Source organism: Lycium ferocissimum, chromosome 7 (genome assembly GCF_029784015.1).
Source record: "Lycium ferocissimum isolate CSIRO_LF1 chromosome 7, AGI_CSIRO_Lferr_CH_V1, whole genome shotgun sequence".
Lineage (NCBI taxonomy): Eukaryota > Viridiplantae > Streptophyta > Magnoliopsida > Solanales > Solanaceae > Lycium > Lycium ferocissimum.
The window spans coordinates 38,656,142-38,674,159 of NC_081348.1; the positions used below are offsets into that span (position 1 = coordinate 38,656,142).

General features: G+C 36.1%; 2 protein-coding genes across 3 annotated transcripts in view; one reads left to right on the forward strand and one right to left on the reverse strand.

Annotated features, from left to right (window-relative positions):
• The first annotated feature begins 4,517 nt into the window (after positions 1–4,517).
• LOC132064877 (filament-like plant protein 7) lies at positions 4,518–9,799 on the forward strand. 2 transcript variants are annotated; one of them, XM_059458028.1, is made up of 7 exons: positions 4,518–4,551; positions 4,664–4,767; positions 5,854–5,961; positions 6,459–6,603; positions 6,719–8,417; positions 8,503–8,560; positions 9,165–9,799. In XM_059458028.1, exons 3-7 carry the CDS (start codon positions 5,860–5,862, stop codon positions 9,600–9,602), a joined length of 2,442 nt encoding a protein of 813 aa, XP_059314011.1. In that variant the 5' UTR covers positions 4,518–4,551; positions 4,664–4,767; positions 5,854–5,859; the 3' UTR covers positions 9,603–9,799. The 2 variants fall into 2 exon arrangements, with proteins under 2 accessions (XP_059314011.1, XP_059314012.1); XM_059458029.1 differs by having other exon boundaries at positions 4,530–4,767; positions 9,189–9,799.
• Positions 9,800–9,989: 190 nt separating this feature from the next.
• Positions 9,990–18,018, reverse strand: part of LOC132064878 (wax ester synthase/diacylglycerol acyltransferase 11-like) — an 11,802-nt gene continuing 3,773 nt past the window's right edge. Inside the window, exons 3-7 of the mRNA XM_059458030.1 lie at positions 11,731–11,803; positions 11,544–11,611; positions 11,246–11,455; positions 10,594–10,731; positions 9,990–10,478 (exon numbers count right to left, since the gene is read on the reverse strand). Of these exons, the coding sequence (XP_059314013.1) occupies positions 10,293–10,478; positions 10,594–10,731; positions 11,246–11,455; positions 11,544–11,611; positions 11,731–11,803 (675 nt within the window). The 3' untranslated portion in view covers positions 9,990–10,292. The remainder of the gene's footprint in view (positions 10,479–10,593; positions 10,732–11,245; positions 11,456–11,543; positions 11,612–11,730; positions 11,804–18,018) is intronic.

An 18,018-nucleotide genomic window follows, 5' to 3' on the forward strand; every position in this document is an offset into this window, starting at 1 on the left:
CTTATGGTCTATTTTCACTGTAGTACAAATTCTACCAAACTGAGAAAGCAAAATCTACTTGGATATTTGGTAAATGAGGCTAATCAAGATGTCATTTCCAGTTATTGAAGAAGATTACATAGCAAGAGGGCCTATACTCGATTTAGGTATATTGAGTTTAGAAATTTATGGTTTGTATTTACTAAGTGAATTTTTAATATATACATACATATATAACACAAAAGCGTGCTATTAGTTTTCACCGAATCGCGAGTAGAACAAAGAGTAATGTACTTTAGTCTGATTAGTGGCTTAAATAATATGTCATACGTCAGTGGCGTACCCACATTGAAAGATCTGTTGCACAGGAACCCATCCCCTTTGCCTATAATACGTATTTCTTGCAAATCAAATCCTTTTTTATTTTTATTTGGGCCAAACTTCTGTGCTGCAGCCTTCAATCTAAGCGGGCCATTACTCTGTCTCTGTCTAACTTTCACAGGGCAATTTGCAGGATTGGCCTTCGCTGGGAGTGATCTTTAATTTTCATCCCTCAAATTGGTGGTCTTTAATTTTTACCCTCTGCCTTTGCAAATTCTGCCTTAATTTGGATGGATAGATTTGCAAAATTCTGCGTCAAGACAGAATTTTGCAAAGGTAGAGGACAAAAGTTAAAGACTACTAATTTGAGGGCCAAAACTTAAAGACCACCAATTTGAAGGCTAAAAATTAAAGATCACCCAAAATGAAGGACAATTCACGCCTAAAAACAGACTTTCACACCACAGTAATTGGAGTTTTTTTGTGCGGATTGGCCTTCAAATGCACTGGTCTTTAAGGATTGGCCCTCAAATTGGTGATCTTTAATTTTTGCCCTTCGCTTAATATCATGAGGTTTGGGGTTCGAATCCTAACTCAGTAAAACAAAATAAAATTGCAAGGCAGAGTTTTGCAAAATTTCAACTAGGTAAAAAAAAAAAAACAATTGCCTTAATGCAAAACTCTACCTTTGAAGTCAAACTCTAACTTAAGGAAGAGTTTCAAACTCTGCCTGAAGGGCTAACTTTAGCCCGAATAGGCCTAATTTTACTATGAAACTCTACCTTGCGAATTTTTGTTTAATTTTTAACTGAGCGGAGATTCAAACCCGAAATCAAAGGATTTTAGCGAAAAGCAAAAATTAAAGACCACCACCGAATAAGGACAATCGTGCAAATTGCCCGTAATTGGACCCTACATTACAACTGATGGTCTATTTTCATTGTAGTACAAATTCTCCTCTACCAAACTGAGATTGCGAAATCTGCTTGGATATCTGGTTAATGAGGCTAATCAAAGACGTCATTTCCCATTATCGTGAAGATAAAGAAGATAGGATAACCAGAGGATCCATACTAGATTTGGTTTACTGGTTGGCAATTTATTATTCATATTTATATAGAGTTTGAGCCAAAATAACTAGATTCAGATGAACCTATAAAAATACACATTGGAAATTGTATAATTATGTTTATAGTTGATCAGCACGCGTATTGATCACGCTGGTAGTTTATTACTGAACATCTATATTTGATTTCATTTGATTTAACCTATGTCACGGAATCAATATTAACAACAATACAAATATGGTCATGATAATGACTTCATTGACCTGCTTGTACGATGTATATAATTAAGGTGAAATATGCTGATAAGTAAGAAAATAATATGAGCATTCTACACCTAATTTTGTTTTCATCCGTTGACGTTTGTTTACACCAAGCATATGGCTTATTTTGTCTATTAGTGGAAGAGAGAAGGTTATCAATTTTGTATTGGATTGCGACTTTTTTAAACTTCATTACAACAAAAATAATAATTTTAGCAGCATTTATTTAGTGGCAGTAAGCTAATTACCGCTATATTCACTAAATTAAACTATTGCTAGATATTTAGAAACGACACGATAGCTTTGGATAACAATCAACTTAGCACAGGCGGATTCAGTATTGAACATTATATTCGACCGTGCATGCCATCAATAGTTTTGGATCTCTCTTTCATACACTCTTAAAACTCCAAATTGCTTCTACTCTTCTTGCTTTGCTCGTGCTCTGCAAGTTGTAGAATTTTCACTACAAGGCGTACTCAACTTTTGGCAATTCTTTATTGCAAAAGCTTGGGAAAGTGAAAGTAACACCAAGATTAAGGTGGGTTTGGTATGGAGAAAATATTTTAATTTTTCTATAATTGGTCGGTTAAAATAATTTAGAAAACACTTTCTCTAGGAAAACAAATTTCTTCAAAATCAAGAAAATAATTGTCTAAGTGGGAGTAGGGAAATTACAAGTTTCACAAGTGGCATTCCAAGCTCATTATCTCCTTGCAACACCCAACCGCGCGCCCCACTCTGAACCTTAGCCACCCCTTGACCACCCCACCTCACTCCCCCGGCCATCGACCCCTACTCCCCTCCCTAATCCCATAGTGTTTCGTAGATTACATAAAAATATCTTTTTGGAGAATATGTTTTGCTTACTTACGAAACACTAGAAAATAAGTAAATATTAATCAGTTAATTTCTAAAAAAATACTTTCCACGAAAGCATTTTCTATGGAAAGCATTCCCCTTCGCACCAAACATACCCTAAGAAACAAACTGACAGTGGATGGTTAACACTAATTGGTAAATGTTCAAAAGTTAATTAATTTGTTTAGTATTTAAAGGTAAATTTAGATAAGAAGGAAACCTATTATTTCGCTCGTGATGACATTATGTGCTCTATAGTACTCGTTGTGGTGTGTTACCTTCCTTAATAATCGAGAAGGAATAAAATGGTATGGTTTTTAAGGCAATACACGTGAATTTGATCATTCCTCGTTTCCTTAAATTATTGGCCATAAGAAAATATAATTATTATTTTGATAGGACTAATCACAAATTCATTAGTAACTCAACGATTGAAATTTCAGTGATCATATATGAATTTGATTTGAAAATGATGCATCATAAAAGCAAAAGTAGCAACTAATATATCCTCACAATAAAACAAATATACTTAGTGTAGTTGGTGCACTACTTGATGATTAGCTCTTCTCATAGTCCACTAAGGTAAGTGGCACTTTTCCTATTTGTTGCTATCATTTCAGATAAACAACACTATATTATAATTCACCATATGGAATAAAGATGATGAAAAAGGGAATAAAAGCTAATTAATAAAGATTAAAGGGGACGGGCGAGAAAAAAGAGAAGGGCAATTAGTGCCCTTATTTTAAATTGTCTTTAATTTTTCTTCGCCTAATACCATGTGAGTTTGGGGTTCAAATTTTAATTAAGAAAAAAAAAAAAAAATAAGGCATTTTGTAGTAAAGTTAGCTTATTCAGGCGAAGTTAGGCTTTCACCTTCAAGCAAAATTCTGCCTTGCGAATTTTTTTTTTTTTTTTTTTTTATGAAATGGGGTTCGAATCCAGAACCTCGAAATTTTAGAAGAAGGACAAAAATAAAAAAACCACCAATTTGAGGGGCAAAAAATAAAGACCACCCCAAAAGAAGGGCAATCCGCGCAAAAAAAAAAATGAAAAGAGAAGTCATGATCTCCAATTTGATACCTTTCCTAAGAAAAAGGGTCCACAAAACGTTATTTTCAAAACAAAGGTAAGACAAGATGCTTCTTTTAGCCTTTGAATACAACGGAAAATATAGAATACCATAAAGGGAAAAAATCATTATGCAACAAGCCAACAATCAATTCCCTTGACCCCATTTCACGCACATTTGTGTCACACTCTCCTGAATATGTAAATTTGTAATGAATCACAAAGTGAAAATACGTTGGCCAATTTTGTCAAGCTTGCCAATGAGATAGACATACAATATTATTCATTGAGTTTATTATTGAAGATGCAAATATTTGCTAGAAGTCAATAAGATCATCAGTACACATATTTGGAGGAAGACAAATCAATATGCAAACTTTTTTACTAAAAAAGGGAAAAAAGATAAAAACTATTTGTTGATCTGGTAATTGTGCTCAAGAATCAAAAAATTCTTGTTCCGAATAAGTTAAGTCATTTAAATTATGAAAGAATTTAAGGATTTTGTGTAATGCTTTCTATAGTACCAAAAAAAGATGGCACACAAATTTTATGCAATCAGTGCATTTTATCGTCTTATAATATGGTATTCGTCTATTCCTGACGTTACTTATATATAATAGATTCTGAAATAAATAATTTCCTGTTTCAACTTAATTTGCTAGTGTAAAATTCTTTTGTACTGTTAATGCACAAAACGTAAACGAGCCCACAAGGTTACACGTGGTTAATATTGAATGGAGCGTGCCGGTCACAGATGGTGAAACTCTACCTTGCATGGCGTGAAAGTGTAACGTTTTCATCAGACATTATTTTAGAGCAACAACTGTTAATTGTCAAAATTTTCCATACATGGACCCTCCAAAAACTTTATCTCTCTCTCTCTGGTCTCTGCTACTGGCTAATTACTTTTAATCTTTTTTTGACTTTGGATTTTTACCTTTGTGCTAAAGTGAAGGTGACCCACGTACTATTTGTTTTATTTCACTTCCCAGGTGTGTAAACTTGTCGGTGGCAATTTTGATGCATTTTTCTCAGCTATTTCTTCACTCTTTTAATTAGTTTCAGTTTCTGTCTTGAATGGTCCTAATTTTTTGTTTTTGGTAGCTTTTCTTGAAGCTTGCAGTGACGTTACTTTCAAGAATTGAAAGATTCTTGGTTATCTGCTACATGATCAGTGGCTGCTGTTGCATGCTAAATTGAGCTTCTTGGTGAGTACTGCAGTTTAATCTCAGTTTGAAAATTTAATTATGGTTATGTTTTCATGTAGTTGGGTGAGTTCTGTTATTCATGATAATTAGTCATTTTCATTTTTGCTTTTAAAGCTATAAAACTTTTGTTCTTTCTCATTGTGTCCGAATTTATGAATTTATGATCAACATGCTGAAATTATAGAATTTTACAGTACGAGCGTCTTTTATTCTCTGTTTTCTTCACTTCAGCTAAAAGAAGATTATGAATTTAGGAAGTTATGTTGAAAATTTTGTAAATTCTACCCTGGTTCTTCATTTCCCTGTCTACTCTGCACCGCCACCCCCAAAAAAGGTGGTTTTTTTTTTGGGGGTGGGGGTGGGGAGAGGGTTGAAAATGAAAAGTTCTTGTTCCTTGTGAATTTATTTTGGGAAATGTTGGTGTACTCCAAGTAGGATTAGCACAATTCAGTAAATAAACGAAGAAGGCTATAAATCTTGATGGGTTCAGAACTTAATATTTGTTGAAATTGTAGTGGTTTTTCACGTATATATCTATGTTTTCGTGTTGATAATTAGTTGAATCCACCCGCAAGGGTGGCTCAATTGGTTGAGCATGGGACTTCCATAATGGAGGTCTTAGGGTCGAAACCCCCTGCCGACAGTAGGGGATTTGCCTTCTGGGTCAAGCTCGTCGCACATGGCTTACCTAGTGCAGGTTATCTCTCCTGTGTGGTTTGCGGGCTATTACACAGGAGCGGGGTTTACCCTATGCGCACCCAAAGGGTAGCGGCTGCGGTTCCCTTGTCATAAAAAATAAAAAAAATTAGTTGAATCCATTAAATATAGGTTGCATCTATCTCTGTTGATAACGGCGAATCAATGTTCAATTTTTTTTTTTTGTGCTTTTTAAGTATCTTTAGAGGTAGAAAGGCATTTTATCAGTTTATTTGAAGAGGTTTGTTCTGAGTTGCAAAATTTTGTTTGATGTCAGTGGTGAAGAGAATTTCTCTTCTACTGATCAGCCGGGTTTAACTTGTATTTGACTCTTTCTAATTTTCTCTCTGGCAATTCTTGAAAATTCATTACTGAATTTCACGATGGCAGTAAATCATGGACCAGAAGTCATGGTTATGGCCGAGGAAACGATCGTCAGCGAAGACAATTGTTTCAATCAGCAAATCTGATCATCCTGCTCAAGGAAATGGTGTTGAGGTATTTAAAGATTGTCTCTTAATTATCAAAAATAGCAATGCTAAGAAGCAAAGGCGGAGCCAGGATCCGAAGCTTGTGGGTTCGAAGTTTTAATTCTTTAAAGTTACTGGGTTCTTAATTAATTATTTGTACATATTTGACAAAAAATTTAATACAAATATATGATTCGAACAAAAGCTACTGGGTTCGGCAGAACCCACCCTCAAAGGCTTGGCTCCGCCCCTGCTAAGAAGCATCTTCAAGTCTTTAGCTAATGACAGTAAAAAGGAAAAATAAAATGCAGCATAGTTAACTTTAATGTCACAGACTTTAGCTCAGGTTACATCTTAAAGCTCCAATTTAGTAGCTCTTGTGCAACTTTTTTAGCCCTGAAATCCTTATGCCCTTGTTTTATATGCAAAATTAGTAAGGTTTGATTTAAGTTCCTTTTATGCTGGAAAAGGCAGACACCTCAGTAACATTCTATTGAACTGTTTTGCTAAAAAAATTGTGTTCAGGTACAGACAGTTCCAAATGAAACTGAATATCTGGAGCAATCATTGAAAATCTTAGATGAGAAGTTAGCTTCCGCCCTCCGTGAGTCTAATTCTAAAGATGAACAATTGAAGAAGTCCGCAGAAATGGAACAAGAAGCTATTGCAGGTAACAACTTTGTTTCTTCGTTTTTACCAGTATTGCTCATGCACACTTCTCAGTTTCCTTAAAGCTTAGTTCTAAATCAACTAGTATCCTTCTGAGACATGATATGCTATTTCAGGTCAGAAGAAAGCGGAAGCCGAAATACTTTGCCTTAAAAAAGAACTTGATGAAGCGGTACACCAGAGAGAAGAAGCTAATGAAAGGATAATGCACTTGAACACTGCCCTGAAGGATCACATGCAGCAATTAGCTTCTCTCAGAGAAGAACAGGAGCAGAAAGTACGTGATGCTGCAATGAGGACATCAAAAGAATTTGAGAAGGCGCTCAGAAAGTTGGAGGAAAAATTAGCAGAAACAAGTAAAAGGATTGCAAATTTGACTCTTGAAAATTGTCATCTGAATAAGGTCCTTCTCATGAAAGGGCAGATAATTGAAGAGCTAACAAAGAGCGGTGCACAGGCAGAAGCAGAGTTTAACGCACTAATGTCGAGGTTGGATTCTGTAGAGAAAGAAAATTCTTTTTTGAGGTATGAATTTCAGATGCTCGAGAGGGAGTTCCATATTCGGAATGATGAGGTGGAGTTTAGCCGCCGCTCTTTGGATGCCTCGCGTAAGCAGCAACTTGAGAATGTGAAGAAAATTAGAAAATTGGAAGCAGATTGTCAGAGATTACGTCTTTTAACTCGCAAGCGGCTGCCTGGTCAAGTTGCATTGACAAATGTTAAGAATGAAATTGAAATGCAAGGAAAAAACCAGGCTGTTATAAGGAGGAGGAAGTCGGATCCTCCGACTGGAACTTTAGTTCTTAAAGACACAGCCTCAGAAGGACATCCCGACAATCTCCGTAAGGAGATAAATTTTTTGGTCGAACGTATGTGCAATCTGGAAGGAGAGAACAAAGCTTTGAAAGAATTAGTTTCTTCTGTTAAGGGTTCCAAAGATCTGTCCCTGGCTAGTCCACTATCATATGAAACTTCCTCAATATCAAGTTACGACACGTACAAGAGAGACGAAAGTGTTTGTTCAAAAATGACGGGGGTTTCAGAGATGTGTCTGCTCGATGATTTTGTTGAAATGGAGAAACTTGCAATCGTTGCTGTTGATTCTACAATAGGGAGTTCTTATCCTCCCTCAGATGCAAGTCTCACTTTATCAGACTCCTCGAGATTAGAGACACATGGAAACCAGACGGACTTGACTGGTAAGGAACTAGTTCCAGTGGGACCAGGTGATTCATCCTCCAATTGGCTCCATGAAATCTTGAAAATAATCATGGAGCAAAGCCGTGTCTCGAAAAAAGGTGTTGATGAACTAATAGAGGACATAAGAGTAGCTTTGTACAACCCTCCATGTACTGGTCCATCTGAACCGCTTCCCGTAAGTGGTTACATTACTTGGAAATCTCCAGTAACATCTCCAAAGATACAAAGTATAACGACTGAACCGGAACCAATGCAAGCAGAAAATGAAAGACTGAAAGCTGAGATAGACAGTATGAAATCTGTACAAGTCAAGCTGCAGGTAGTGACGAACAAGTGCGAAAACTTGGCAAGTGAACTTCAGCAATCACAACAAAGTATAGAAAACCTACAAGCTGAACTGGAAACAGCTAAAGAATCTAAAAGAATGATGGAGGATGTTCTTGATAATCAGAAATCAATCAATGAAGATCTTGACACTCAGCTTACTGTGACAAGAGTTAAACTAAATGAAACACTTTCTAAGCTATCCTCTCTTGAAGTAGAATTGGAAGATAGAAGTCACTGTTGTGAAGATCTGGAAGGAACTTGTTTTGAGCTTCAGCTCCAACTTGAAAGGTATCCTTCACTTTGTTACTTTGTTCTCTTAATTTGTAGTTTTCAGATAATGTAGGGTCTAACTTCTTGAATAACTGATTGACAGTATTACTGCCAAAACTTCTGTGGATGGCCTGGATCAAGAAAAAGGGCACCAGAAAACTGTAAGTTCTTCTCTTCTGCTGATTTGAGATTTTTTGTTATTCTTGTCTAGTTTAGGATTTTCTCGTTAACACCCCCGCCCACAGACACTACCAAAACCAAAAAGGCAGAGGATAACACTGTTTTCCTCTCCTGCTCTTCTTTCATCTATCTATCTGTGGAGCCTTGGGAAACTCTAGGTTCTTTAGCTGCCTTATCTATTTCCAAAATTCCTATAAAATTGATGGTTGAAGCATCTATTGACCAAGTACTGGCATTTTTATGATCTCAATTCTCAGGTATCCACTTAAAATATATTTAAGTCATTTGTTGCATGTTGTAACTAGCAGCACTGCAATGAGTATCGAGTATGTATGGCAGGATCAAGTAAAGCTTACTGTAATGGCCAAACACTAGTTAAAAAAGAGTATCATCAAATTGATAATTTGTTGAACTCAGTAACTGATATTGTTTCTTCTACGTTAACAAAATTGGCTACATAAACATTTTTCCATAACTTATCGGCGATACTTCCAACGGTCACATTCGTGAATAGTTTATAATTATTTGAAATGTACCACCTATTTGTATCATTGTCTATTGTACTTTATCTACTGTGTCATGCAGAGAAATGATTGTTCAAGTTGGCAGGGCTGGGAGATAACAGCTGCCTCTGCAAAGTTGGCGGAGTGTCAAGAGACTATAATGAACCTAGGAAAGCAAATTAAGGCCTTAGCTTTGCCAAAGGAAAATACAGTTGGTGAAACTAATTCCACCAGTAAGAAAATGAGGAAGCACATGTCTTTACTCGATCGGATGCTTACTGAGGATGATGTGGAAAAGGAGAATCTCGACTCTCCCAACTCAGAAGAACCTCCAAGAAACAATGATATAGTCCTTGCGACGCAAAGCCCGCAGCCTGAAGCTAAAACTCCCAATATGGGAACTATGATTATTTTGCCAACCAAGAAGCGAGGGGTGAATTTTCTAAGGAAACTATTGCTAAGGAAGAAGTATGGAAGAAGCAAGAAAAGAGCCTTTCCATTAGGCATTGAAGCTTACTAATGCTGCAAGAAAATCGGGTTTTACCTCTCAGCGTGCAGTTTTTGGTTTGATAACACATAATGCACATAGATATATTTATCTTTTGTAATGCATGCATCTGCAGCCTGGATATTGACTTCAATAACTTACCTTCATGGATCTATTTGAGTGTGTTCTTTATGTACTTGTCATGTAAAAAAGCCTCTGTTTGCCTCTTATTATACTTGCTTCAGATCCATCTTGGTGCTTCTTTTCAATAATAATGGATCAGGTTGAAAAAGCAAATAAAATTGGTGGGAAATTTTGTTCAATTTATTTGCTCAATGTTGCAAGAGATGTAGAAAATCAATCACTTTTTGTGGAATCAAGAAGAGTAAAACAAGAATTGGAAGGAAGAAAAAAAAGAAATGCCCAGAAAGAGGTCTCAATGAATGAGCCAATTCATTAATTTACACTCCAATAACAGCAAAGGGTATGGCAGGAACTTCTGTACTCAACTCTTTTACATGTAAACTGTACCTCTAAATTACATAGCCCCTTCCCTTCCCTTCCCATTTTCCTCTCTCTCCCAGAAGTAACTTTTTATGAGGAAAACACTATAAGGTCACTAAAAAGATGAGTATATATACTTACTGCCCATAATAACAGGAATTATTAGGAAACAATGTGCTATAACAGATTAAATTACAATGACGGTGTAGAAAAGGTTCATTACTCTGTCGATGCATATAAGTTAAATCTTTTAATTTTTCCATCAGCTTGTGCAGCTTCCTTCATTTCCAGCAAGGCATCTTGATAACACTTGGCTAGAACTTTGGGATCAGGGATGATGTCTTTAGCCACCAATATTTGCATGTCAGCTCTTCCTGCGTAACTCACCATGTGCATTGTGATTGCCTGCATTAATATATCCATAGGCAGAATTAAAGTCATGATGATTATATTCTTGAAGGATAGAGTTTTAAGGCATACATTAAGGCAGAAAAGAGGCAGTACATAATTAGAAACTTACATGGGACAGGGCTGTAGAAGTGACCCTAACAGATGATATGTGGTTCCCCCCGAATGTGATATCTTCTTGAGGGCCGATCACATTTGAGATTGTGAAAGTTGTATTACTAACAATTCTGTAGTTGAGCAAGCTAGCTAGCTACACAACCAGAAATATAGAACATTAGAATAGGTGAAGGTGGCGAAATCAAGAAACTTTCTAGTAGTCCGTTCAACCCGTCCAAGGTTAAATAAAAAGAGTTATGACCCATTTGTTGAATTGACCCAACGAGTTGAAACCGAAATGACCCATCAAATTATTGGACCAAAATAATGTAATCCGGCAGGTCAAAATGCAATCTAAATCCAAACATACAAAATGAGATTTGAAGATTGGGAATTACGTAAATTTAGAAGGCTCGAAGCTAATAATGAAAGTACATTAGTTTTCATATTTCTTTTTCCAGAAAAGCAAAATAGAGAAGAAGGGGAGTTTGGGTTATATTTGACCGGTTGCATTATGACTCGTTATTTGCTACAAACAAAAGTTGGGCATTTTGGGCAAATTGGGTCATGACTGTTAGTATTAATTTGACTCATTCAATTTTGACCGGTCCAAATTTGATTTTATCTGTCCATTTGACACTTTTAATTATAGCGTCTAAGAAATGTACCTTAGCAGAGAAGGACATGATAAAGTCTCCAATTTTGTAGGAGCAAGGACCCTCTAGCGACAACTTTTTCTTGTCAATCATTGCTTTAGCTCTCTTTACATATTGCAACGGATCACTTCCACCTTTGTAATAATAAACTGGTAAGAGTAGCATGCCAAATTTGTTACCCCACCGTGCTCCCGATGTGCCGTTCATCAGATTTGAGAAGTCCTGAACAAAAAATAACGTTTGATGTTATTAATGTCTAATAAATTTCTTGTCGCTGCATCTTGTATTTAAATTTAGGAAAAAGTTTCACCTGTAATCCAGATTGTTTTCTTAAATTGACCATAGCAACTCCAGTCATCTGAGTCCCTTCTTTCAGAGCTGCAAATGAATCAAACCAATTCGTTAATCTAGTGTTATTATTAATTTATTCTATCAAACGAAGGGTATATGTATTAGGAGAATTAAGTACGTGTGATGAAAAGAGTTTTTTTATGTACCTCTGGGTGAACGCAGATCCAGGTACCTAGAGAGCCCACACGATATGATTCCAAAGAGGACATCGTTGATGGTCTACAGTATTAAGAAATCAAGCAGTTGCAATCAGTATCAGTCAAAAATGTTTGTCTAGACTTATTTTCATGAAGGTTAGTATAATTTTTCTTGTATAAGAATGATTGTTAAAGGTTGCAAGCTGTTACCTGTACTTATTTTTTAGGTAACTTTATAATTTCAAGCCTCGATAAATTTTCCTTTCTAGTGAAAACCTAACTCATGTACTTCTTGAAATTTAGTACTACTACTTAATTCCTCCTTTGAAAAGTTGGGCCACAAAAAGGCGCTCAAAACTTAGAATTTAGCATACTAATATAGCCAATGTGATGCCACAAGACGGGATAAAATTTATACACAGTCATTTTAGTTCTGTTATTGAAAAATAGCTAATGTCATAGAGTTTTCAGGACATGGTCATGGAGTTTACCCATGAAATTTGAAACAGTAGGTGCTATTTCTACCACAAGACTGGTAAGTCGTTGTCGGTGATTTTTTTTTTTTTTTTAATATCTAGCAGTATAAGGTGAGATTGAGAACCATGACTAGTCCAAAACCTATAGCCTCCCTGGTCCTCGATATAAAAATTTGGAGAATTTAATATCCACGAAAACTTTTTAAAAAATAAAAATAAAAAGAAAAAGAGAGGATGGGGTCATTTCATTGAAGATGGTTTGTTGTGGTGATCCCTTGTGGGGCTTATAGTAGTTGTCGGCATATGACTTTCTGTTAAACTTAACCATCATAATTCGACAAAGAGGAAGAAGAAATGAATACGTTACTTATTCGTGATGTTAGAAGCTAAGTTAGAACTATTTAACATGAAACTGAAAGAAACAGAAAAAAAGTAGGAAGACGAGATGAAACTTTTAAGAATGATTAGACGTGAAATTGAACGGAATTGGAAAAAAAAAAAAAAATTGAATACGTTCTTAAGAATGCAAATTTGCTTCGTTTGGGGTATGAAATTGAACGGAATCAAAATTTTTAAAAAAAAAAAATAAAAAAAAATTGAATACGTTCTCTATGCAGATAGTGACAGAGATAACTTTGATAACCAAGAGGGACCGCATAAAAGTTTGCCCATTTTGGTCATTGTCGAGATATAATTAGATTTCAGATGTCTTGCGATACTTTGATATTTTTGGTTTATGAAATAAGACTTAGATGAGTGGAAGCGTGATAAAATAAAGGTTGATGGAGATACATTTTTTTGAATCGCAGCAATTGGCAAGAAAATTTGTCACCCTAAAAAAGAAGGGCACTCCGCGCAAAAATGTGACCGAACCAAGAGGGACGCTTTTTGGTCATTGTCGAGATAATTAAGATGTCTTGCTTAGATATTTTTGGCATGAAATAAGAGTTAGATGAGTGGAAGTAAAGGTTGATGGAGATACATATATGAATCGTTGTCCTTGTAAAAATTGAGGGATTTTTTCTTCTAAAACTTCGGTTACATAATAGCTAGAATTGAACTCACACTTATTAAATGAAATTACTCTCGCTGATACCTCTAGATTGTAAGTCTCCGTGGTAATTAAAATTGACAATTTATATGCCTCTTCATTAAGCCCATTAACCGTTCTATGAATGGGTTAAAATCCGAACTCGAACCGGAATCGAGGAACCTGGCTAACCTGCTCCGCACCGTTAATTTTTTACCGGTCCGGCTCTATTTTTTGAAACCGAACCGTTAAACCTAACCGGAACGGGCAGAACCGGTTTAAACCGGTTAAATTAAAAAAAAAAAAAAAAAAAATTTTTTAAAGAGCCGTTGGGCTGGGAGTAATTGGACCGTTGGCAACGGTCATTTACTTAATTTTTGGCCCCCCAACCCCCCAAACTTTTTTTTTAAGACTTTAACCCATCCCTCACCCCTATATAAACCCTTCTTCATTTTCATTTTAATTCACACCAATTCACTCTCTCTTTCTCTCAAATCTCAATCTCTCAATTATAGTTACTTTGCAATAATTAGTCACTTTATATTTCTCTCAAATAAATATTACAAAGTCTTATTATAGTTTCAATTATTAATTTTGCAATTATAATATTGTTGGGTGGAGTTGGTGATTTTGCAACAATCCGAAGCAACTTTGGTGGATTTGCAATTCTAGCCGCCTTCACTTTGTTGGAAATTAATCCTAGTAATTTGGTACCTTCGTTCCAACTCTATCTTTATTTTTTGCAATTTATTTTTCGCAATTTAATGTTACACCTCGCATTTTATGCGTATTCGAAAATTTGGAAATAACCTTGGTTTGTGATAAGAAGACATGTTTGGATTTTCCTTAAAATGTGTGTGCTCGCTATGGAAGTTTGAATGTGGAAACACCGGAGAAGTGCCTATGAAGAAATTGGAATTTTGAAAATTTATTTCGAAATTGCAAAATATGATCCATGGGTAATTGGGCTCAAAATAATGAAAGAGATTGAGGCCCAAAGTGCAAGGGGGCGGACGGCCACTTTAAGGCCCAACCCACCAAAATTAGTAAATGTTCCATGTGCCTAACATACGTGACCAAGCTAGGGGGTGATATATATACATGGTATACCATGGAATATTCAAGAAACAAAAAGAAAAATCAAGAGCAAAAAAAAGGGGCCTCTCGGCCGAATGGAAAAAGAGAGAAAAGAAAAATTCTAAGGCCTTAAATCTTGCTTCCAAAATTGTTCTTTTGTGGTATTTATACCAATTCAAGGTCCCTCTACAACGTGGTGCAATTATTTCGGAAGATAACCCGTTGGTTTCGTCGTTTGGATGAATTGGTGAAGTGAAGAAACTGAGGAAAAAGGTAAGAATTCGATCCTTTGTTGTTATGTTATGAAGGTTTATTTGTGTCATAGCAGTATGAAATCGAGAGAAATATATGATAATATGAAAGTTTGTAACGGTGGAAGTGTACGTATATGTACGTGGCCGTGTGTGTGCCTTAATGTGTAGTGTGGTTATGCTGAATTTTACGTTGTATTATTGGCCAGGTTGCAGTTGTCGTGGAATTCGTATTGGAAATGAAAGTTGAATGGAAATGGAATGTAGTTGGAATTTGGCCTATGGCCGTGTGGTATATGGTGAGGAACATGTTGAATTTATTTTGTTCAATGTTAGTTGTGTCGCCATGATCGTTACAATCTAAATGGAGCATGTATGGGTTAAGATTGCATGAAAATAAGATGTAGAGAATTACGTCGTATTAATGTGATTTTATGATATTAAGATAATGAGGTTGTTGGAGTGTAGATTATTGTTGTTGGAAATGAATTAGTGTGTAGAAAATGTGTTGGGATGATTTGGTTGCGTATTTAAGGATTTTGGGTCGATTATGAAATTATTGAATATTGGATGTAAGGTTTGAAATATTCTCGGCTTGTGTTTAAATGATTTCAAATTAGTATGTATGTATGGAAATATTGATATTGACTTGAAATTGTGAAGTCGGAATGAAAGTTATTGTATTAGTCGGGGGAAGTGGACTAGTTATGTTATATTGTGTTGTATTGTGATCGTTGATGTTGTTGGCTGGGTTGTTGTCGATCGTGTCGAAGCCAATTGAATCTGGGGCGCCATGTTTATAGGTGGGAAAGTTACACAAATTTCGTAGCCAAATAGAAACCAAAGACCCAAATGTCATCTTGCATGAATAGTAACCGGTAAAGATGACCATTTGCGCATATTTCCTCGACGAAACCGATTGGAGTTTCGCAAGCGTAGTGGCAAGGAAGGTATGTAAAGCTTTCCATTTCTTCTATTGGCACGTCTTAGATGCATTAGGCTTGACTTTGGACCCTGGGGCACCTCTATTCCTCTAATCCTCGTCCAAAAAACGCCCCTTTTTCATTCAAATAATTGAACTAAATATTTTCGCGATTAGTTAGAAAAATTGTTTAAACCTTTAAAACTTGTATAAATGCATTTCGATTGTCCCAATATCCTTGTAAATGATATTATGAAGTTAAACATATGTAATTTACGTCCGCCACCTCAATTGACCGAGGTGGGCCCACTATTTCTGATTTTCCCCTTTTGTATTTACGATTTGTCTTCGAGCGTCCTTAAGGAATGTTTTAGCTACTAAACAAAAATCATTTTGAATATTCTAATAAGTCCTATGAAACGTTTTGATACGTACTTTGACTCCGAATGTTCTGCCCTGACATAATCTACTGTGATGTCCGAAAGGTACGTACTATGACTCCGTCCGATTTCATTGATCCGATTTGTCATTTGACCGCCCCCATCGAGTCTCCGGATATATATATATGTTATTTGATTGCATTAGTTTCTCACTACTCCACCTCGCGATGCCTCAATGTTTCCCACACCGAGCCTCGGCCAGATATGTTCTCAAGCCGCATGTCTCTCTCGCATTGACACCGCGCCCGGCGTAGGGGGGCATGTGTATATACGTACACGGCCGTGGTGTACGATGTACATGTACGCCATGCCGATATTTGTCGATTATGTCTCCGACGTGGCCACTTGGTATGCTCGATCCGTTTCGAGATATTCCTCTACTCAAGTATGACGCGCGACGATGTATGAGCGCTTCGTTCGTTCACCGAGTCCTATAGCGGGGCCGGCTTTTGTATATGTTTTCTCGTACGCATTACGTAGATGATTTCGGTACGCATTTTTGATTAGCTATGCACTCGTTCGTTTTCCGCACATTCTCGTTCGATTTTAGTTATTACATTTTTCGTTTTATGCCGATATTGGCCCGCACATTTTCCGTACCGACCCCTTTCTTTTTAGGCTTTCCGGGGCCCCGGCGCCGGACGACTGGTTTTTGGGGGGTTGCTTAAAAATTTTCTACTTTTTGGGGGTTTGCTCCTTTGTCCCGAGGGCCCCTATTTGATAGAAATTTCCTACATACGTACGTATTGATTTCGGGGGACGACGGGGGTTTTGTCCCTTTAAAGATTATGTTTTTGTTCCCTGGTTTCCGAGGGAAAGTGGGCGGGTTCCCTATATGTTTCGTGAGATTTGCGTACGTTTGAGTTTATCTATGATTTTTGGGCGGGGTTTATTTGGTTGTTCCAAAGCCCACCGGGCTCGTTAAATTATTATTTCTCGTTTGTCTTTAATATTTTGCTAATTTAGGGTAAGGCACGTACGAGTCCAATCGTAGGCACTGCTGCGCCACGAGGTTGGGCGACATTTAATTTACGCAATTTAATTCAAACAATTTAATTTGTTGTGATTTATTTGATCGTGATTTAAATTAATTCTATTTAATAATGTCAAAGAGATTAAGACGTGTGCCTTTAGGGGTAGTAGTGGTATCATAGTATGCGCACGAATTTAAACATTGGTGGAAAAACACCTAAAAGTTTTACATTCACAAAATGTACCAACTTCTTCTTGTACCGCAAACTTTGACGAATATAACTTTTATTTGATACAGCCAAACGTGGGATATCAAGGAACCGGATGACTTGAACGTCTTAGTACGGCGGGAAGTTAAGGCTACAAGGCAAGTTATCCGGATACTCTCAAGAATGGCCGATGATATCCTTACAGCTCAAGTATCAACCGTGGCTTCGGGAGAGCGCATTTAGCGATGAAGGCTGGCAAATCGGAGACCATAGACATTCATTATCCCGCTTTAGCTTCGTTAGTACTAGTGTGCATTCGATTGGATTAGGATCTGCGACGCAACCAAAACTTAGAAGGTTGACAAGGCGAAAAGGAAGAAATTGGAAGATTTGATAGCTAGTGGATCCTACCAAATGGAAGACTTCAAGATATTTCCATGACCGAATATGATGTGTGGGGAAATTAACGAAATGGTTCAAAATTCTAAGCGATTTTATTATTCTATTATTTCTATAATCGCTCATGTATTATTTCAGAAGTTAAAAAACCGCAACTTGCAAATAAATGTTATCCAAGAATGAATAAAATATATGGCTCATTGAGCTTTCTTCTATTTACTTGTGTTCATATTTTTACTTTTATAAAGTTAGGAATATACCTAAAATATACTAAGAATATATACTTAAATTAAAAACAAGAAAGTTATATACTTGAAAAATATATACTTGAAAATATATATATATATATATATATATATATATATATATATATATATATATACTATATATATATAAAACTAAAATAACTAAAATATACTAAGAATATACATATAATATATAGTATATATATAACTTAACCATATATATATATATATATATATATATATACTAATTTTAAAGGGCCCTTTTAAAAAAATATA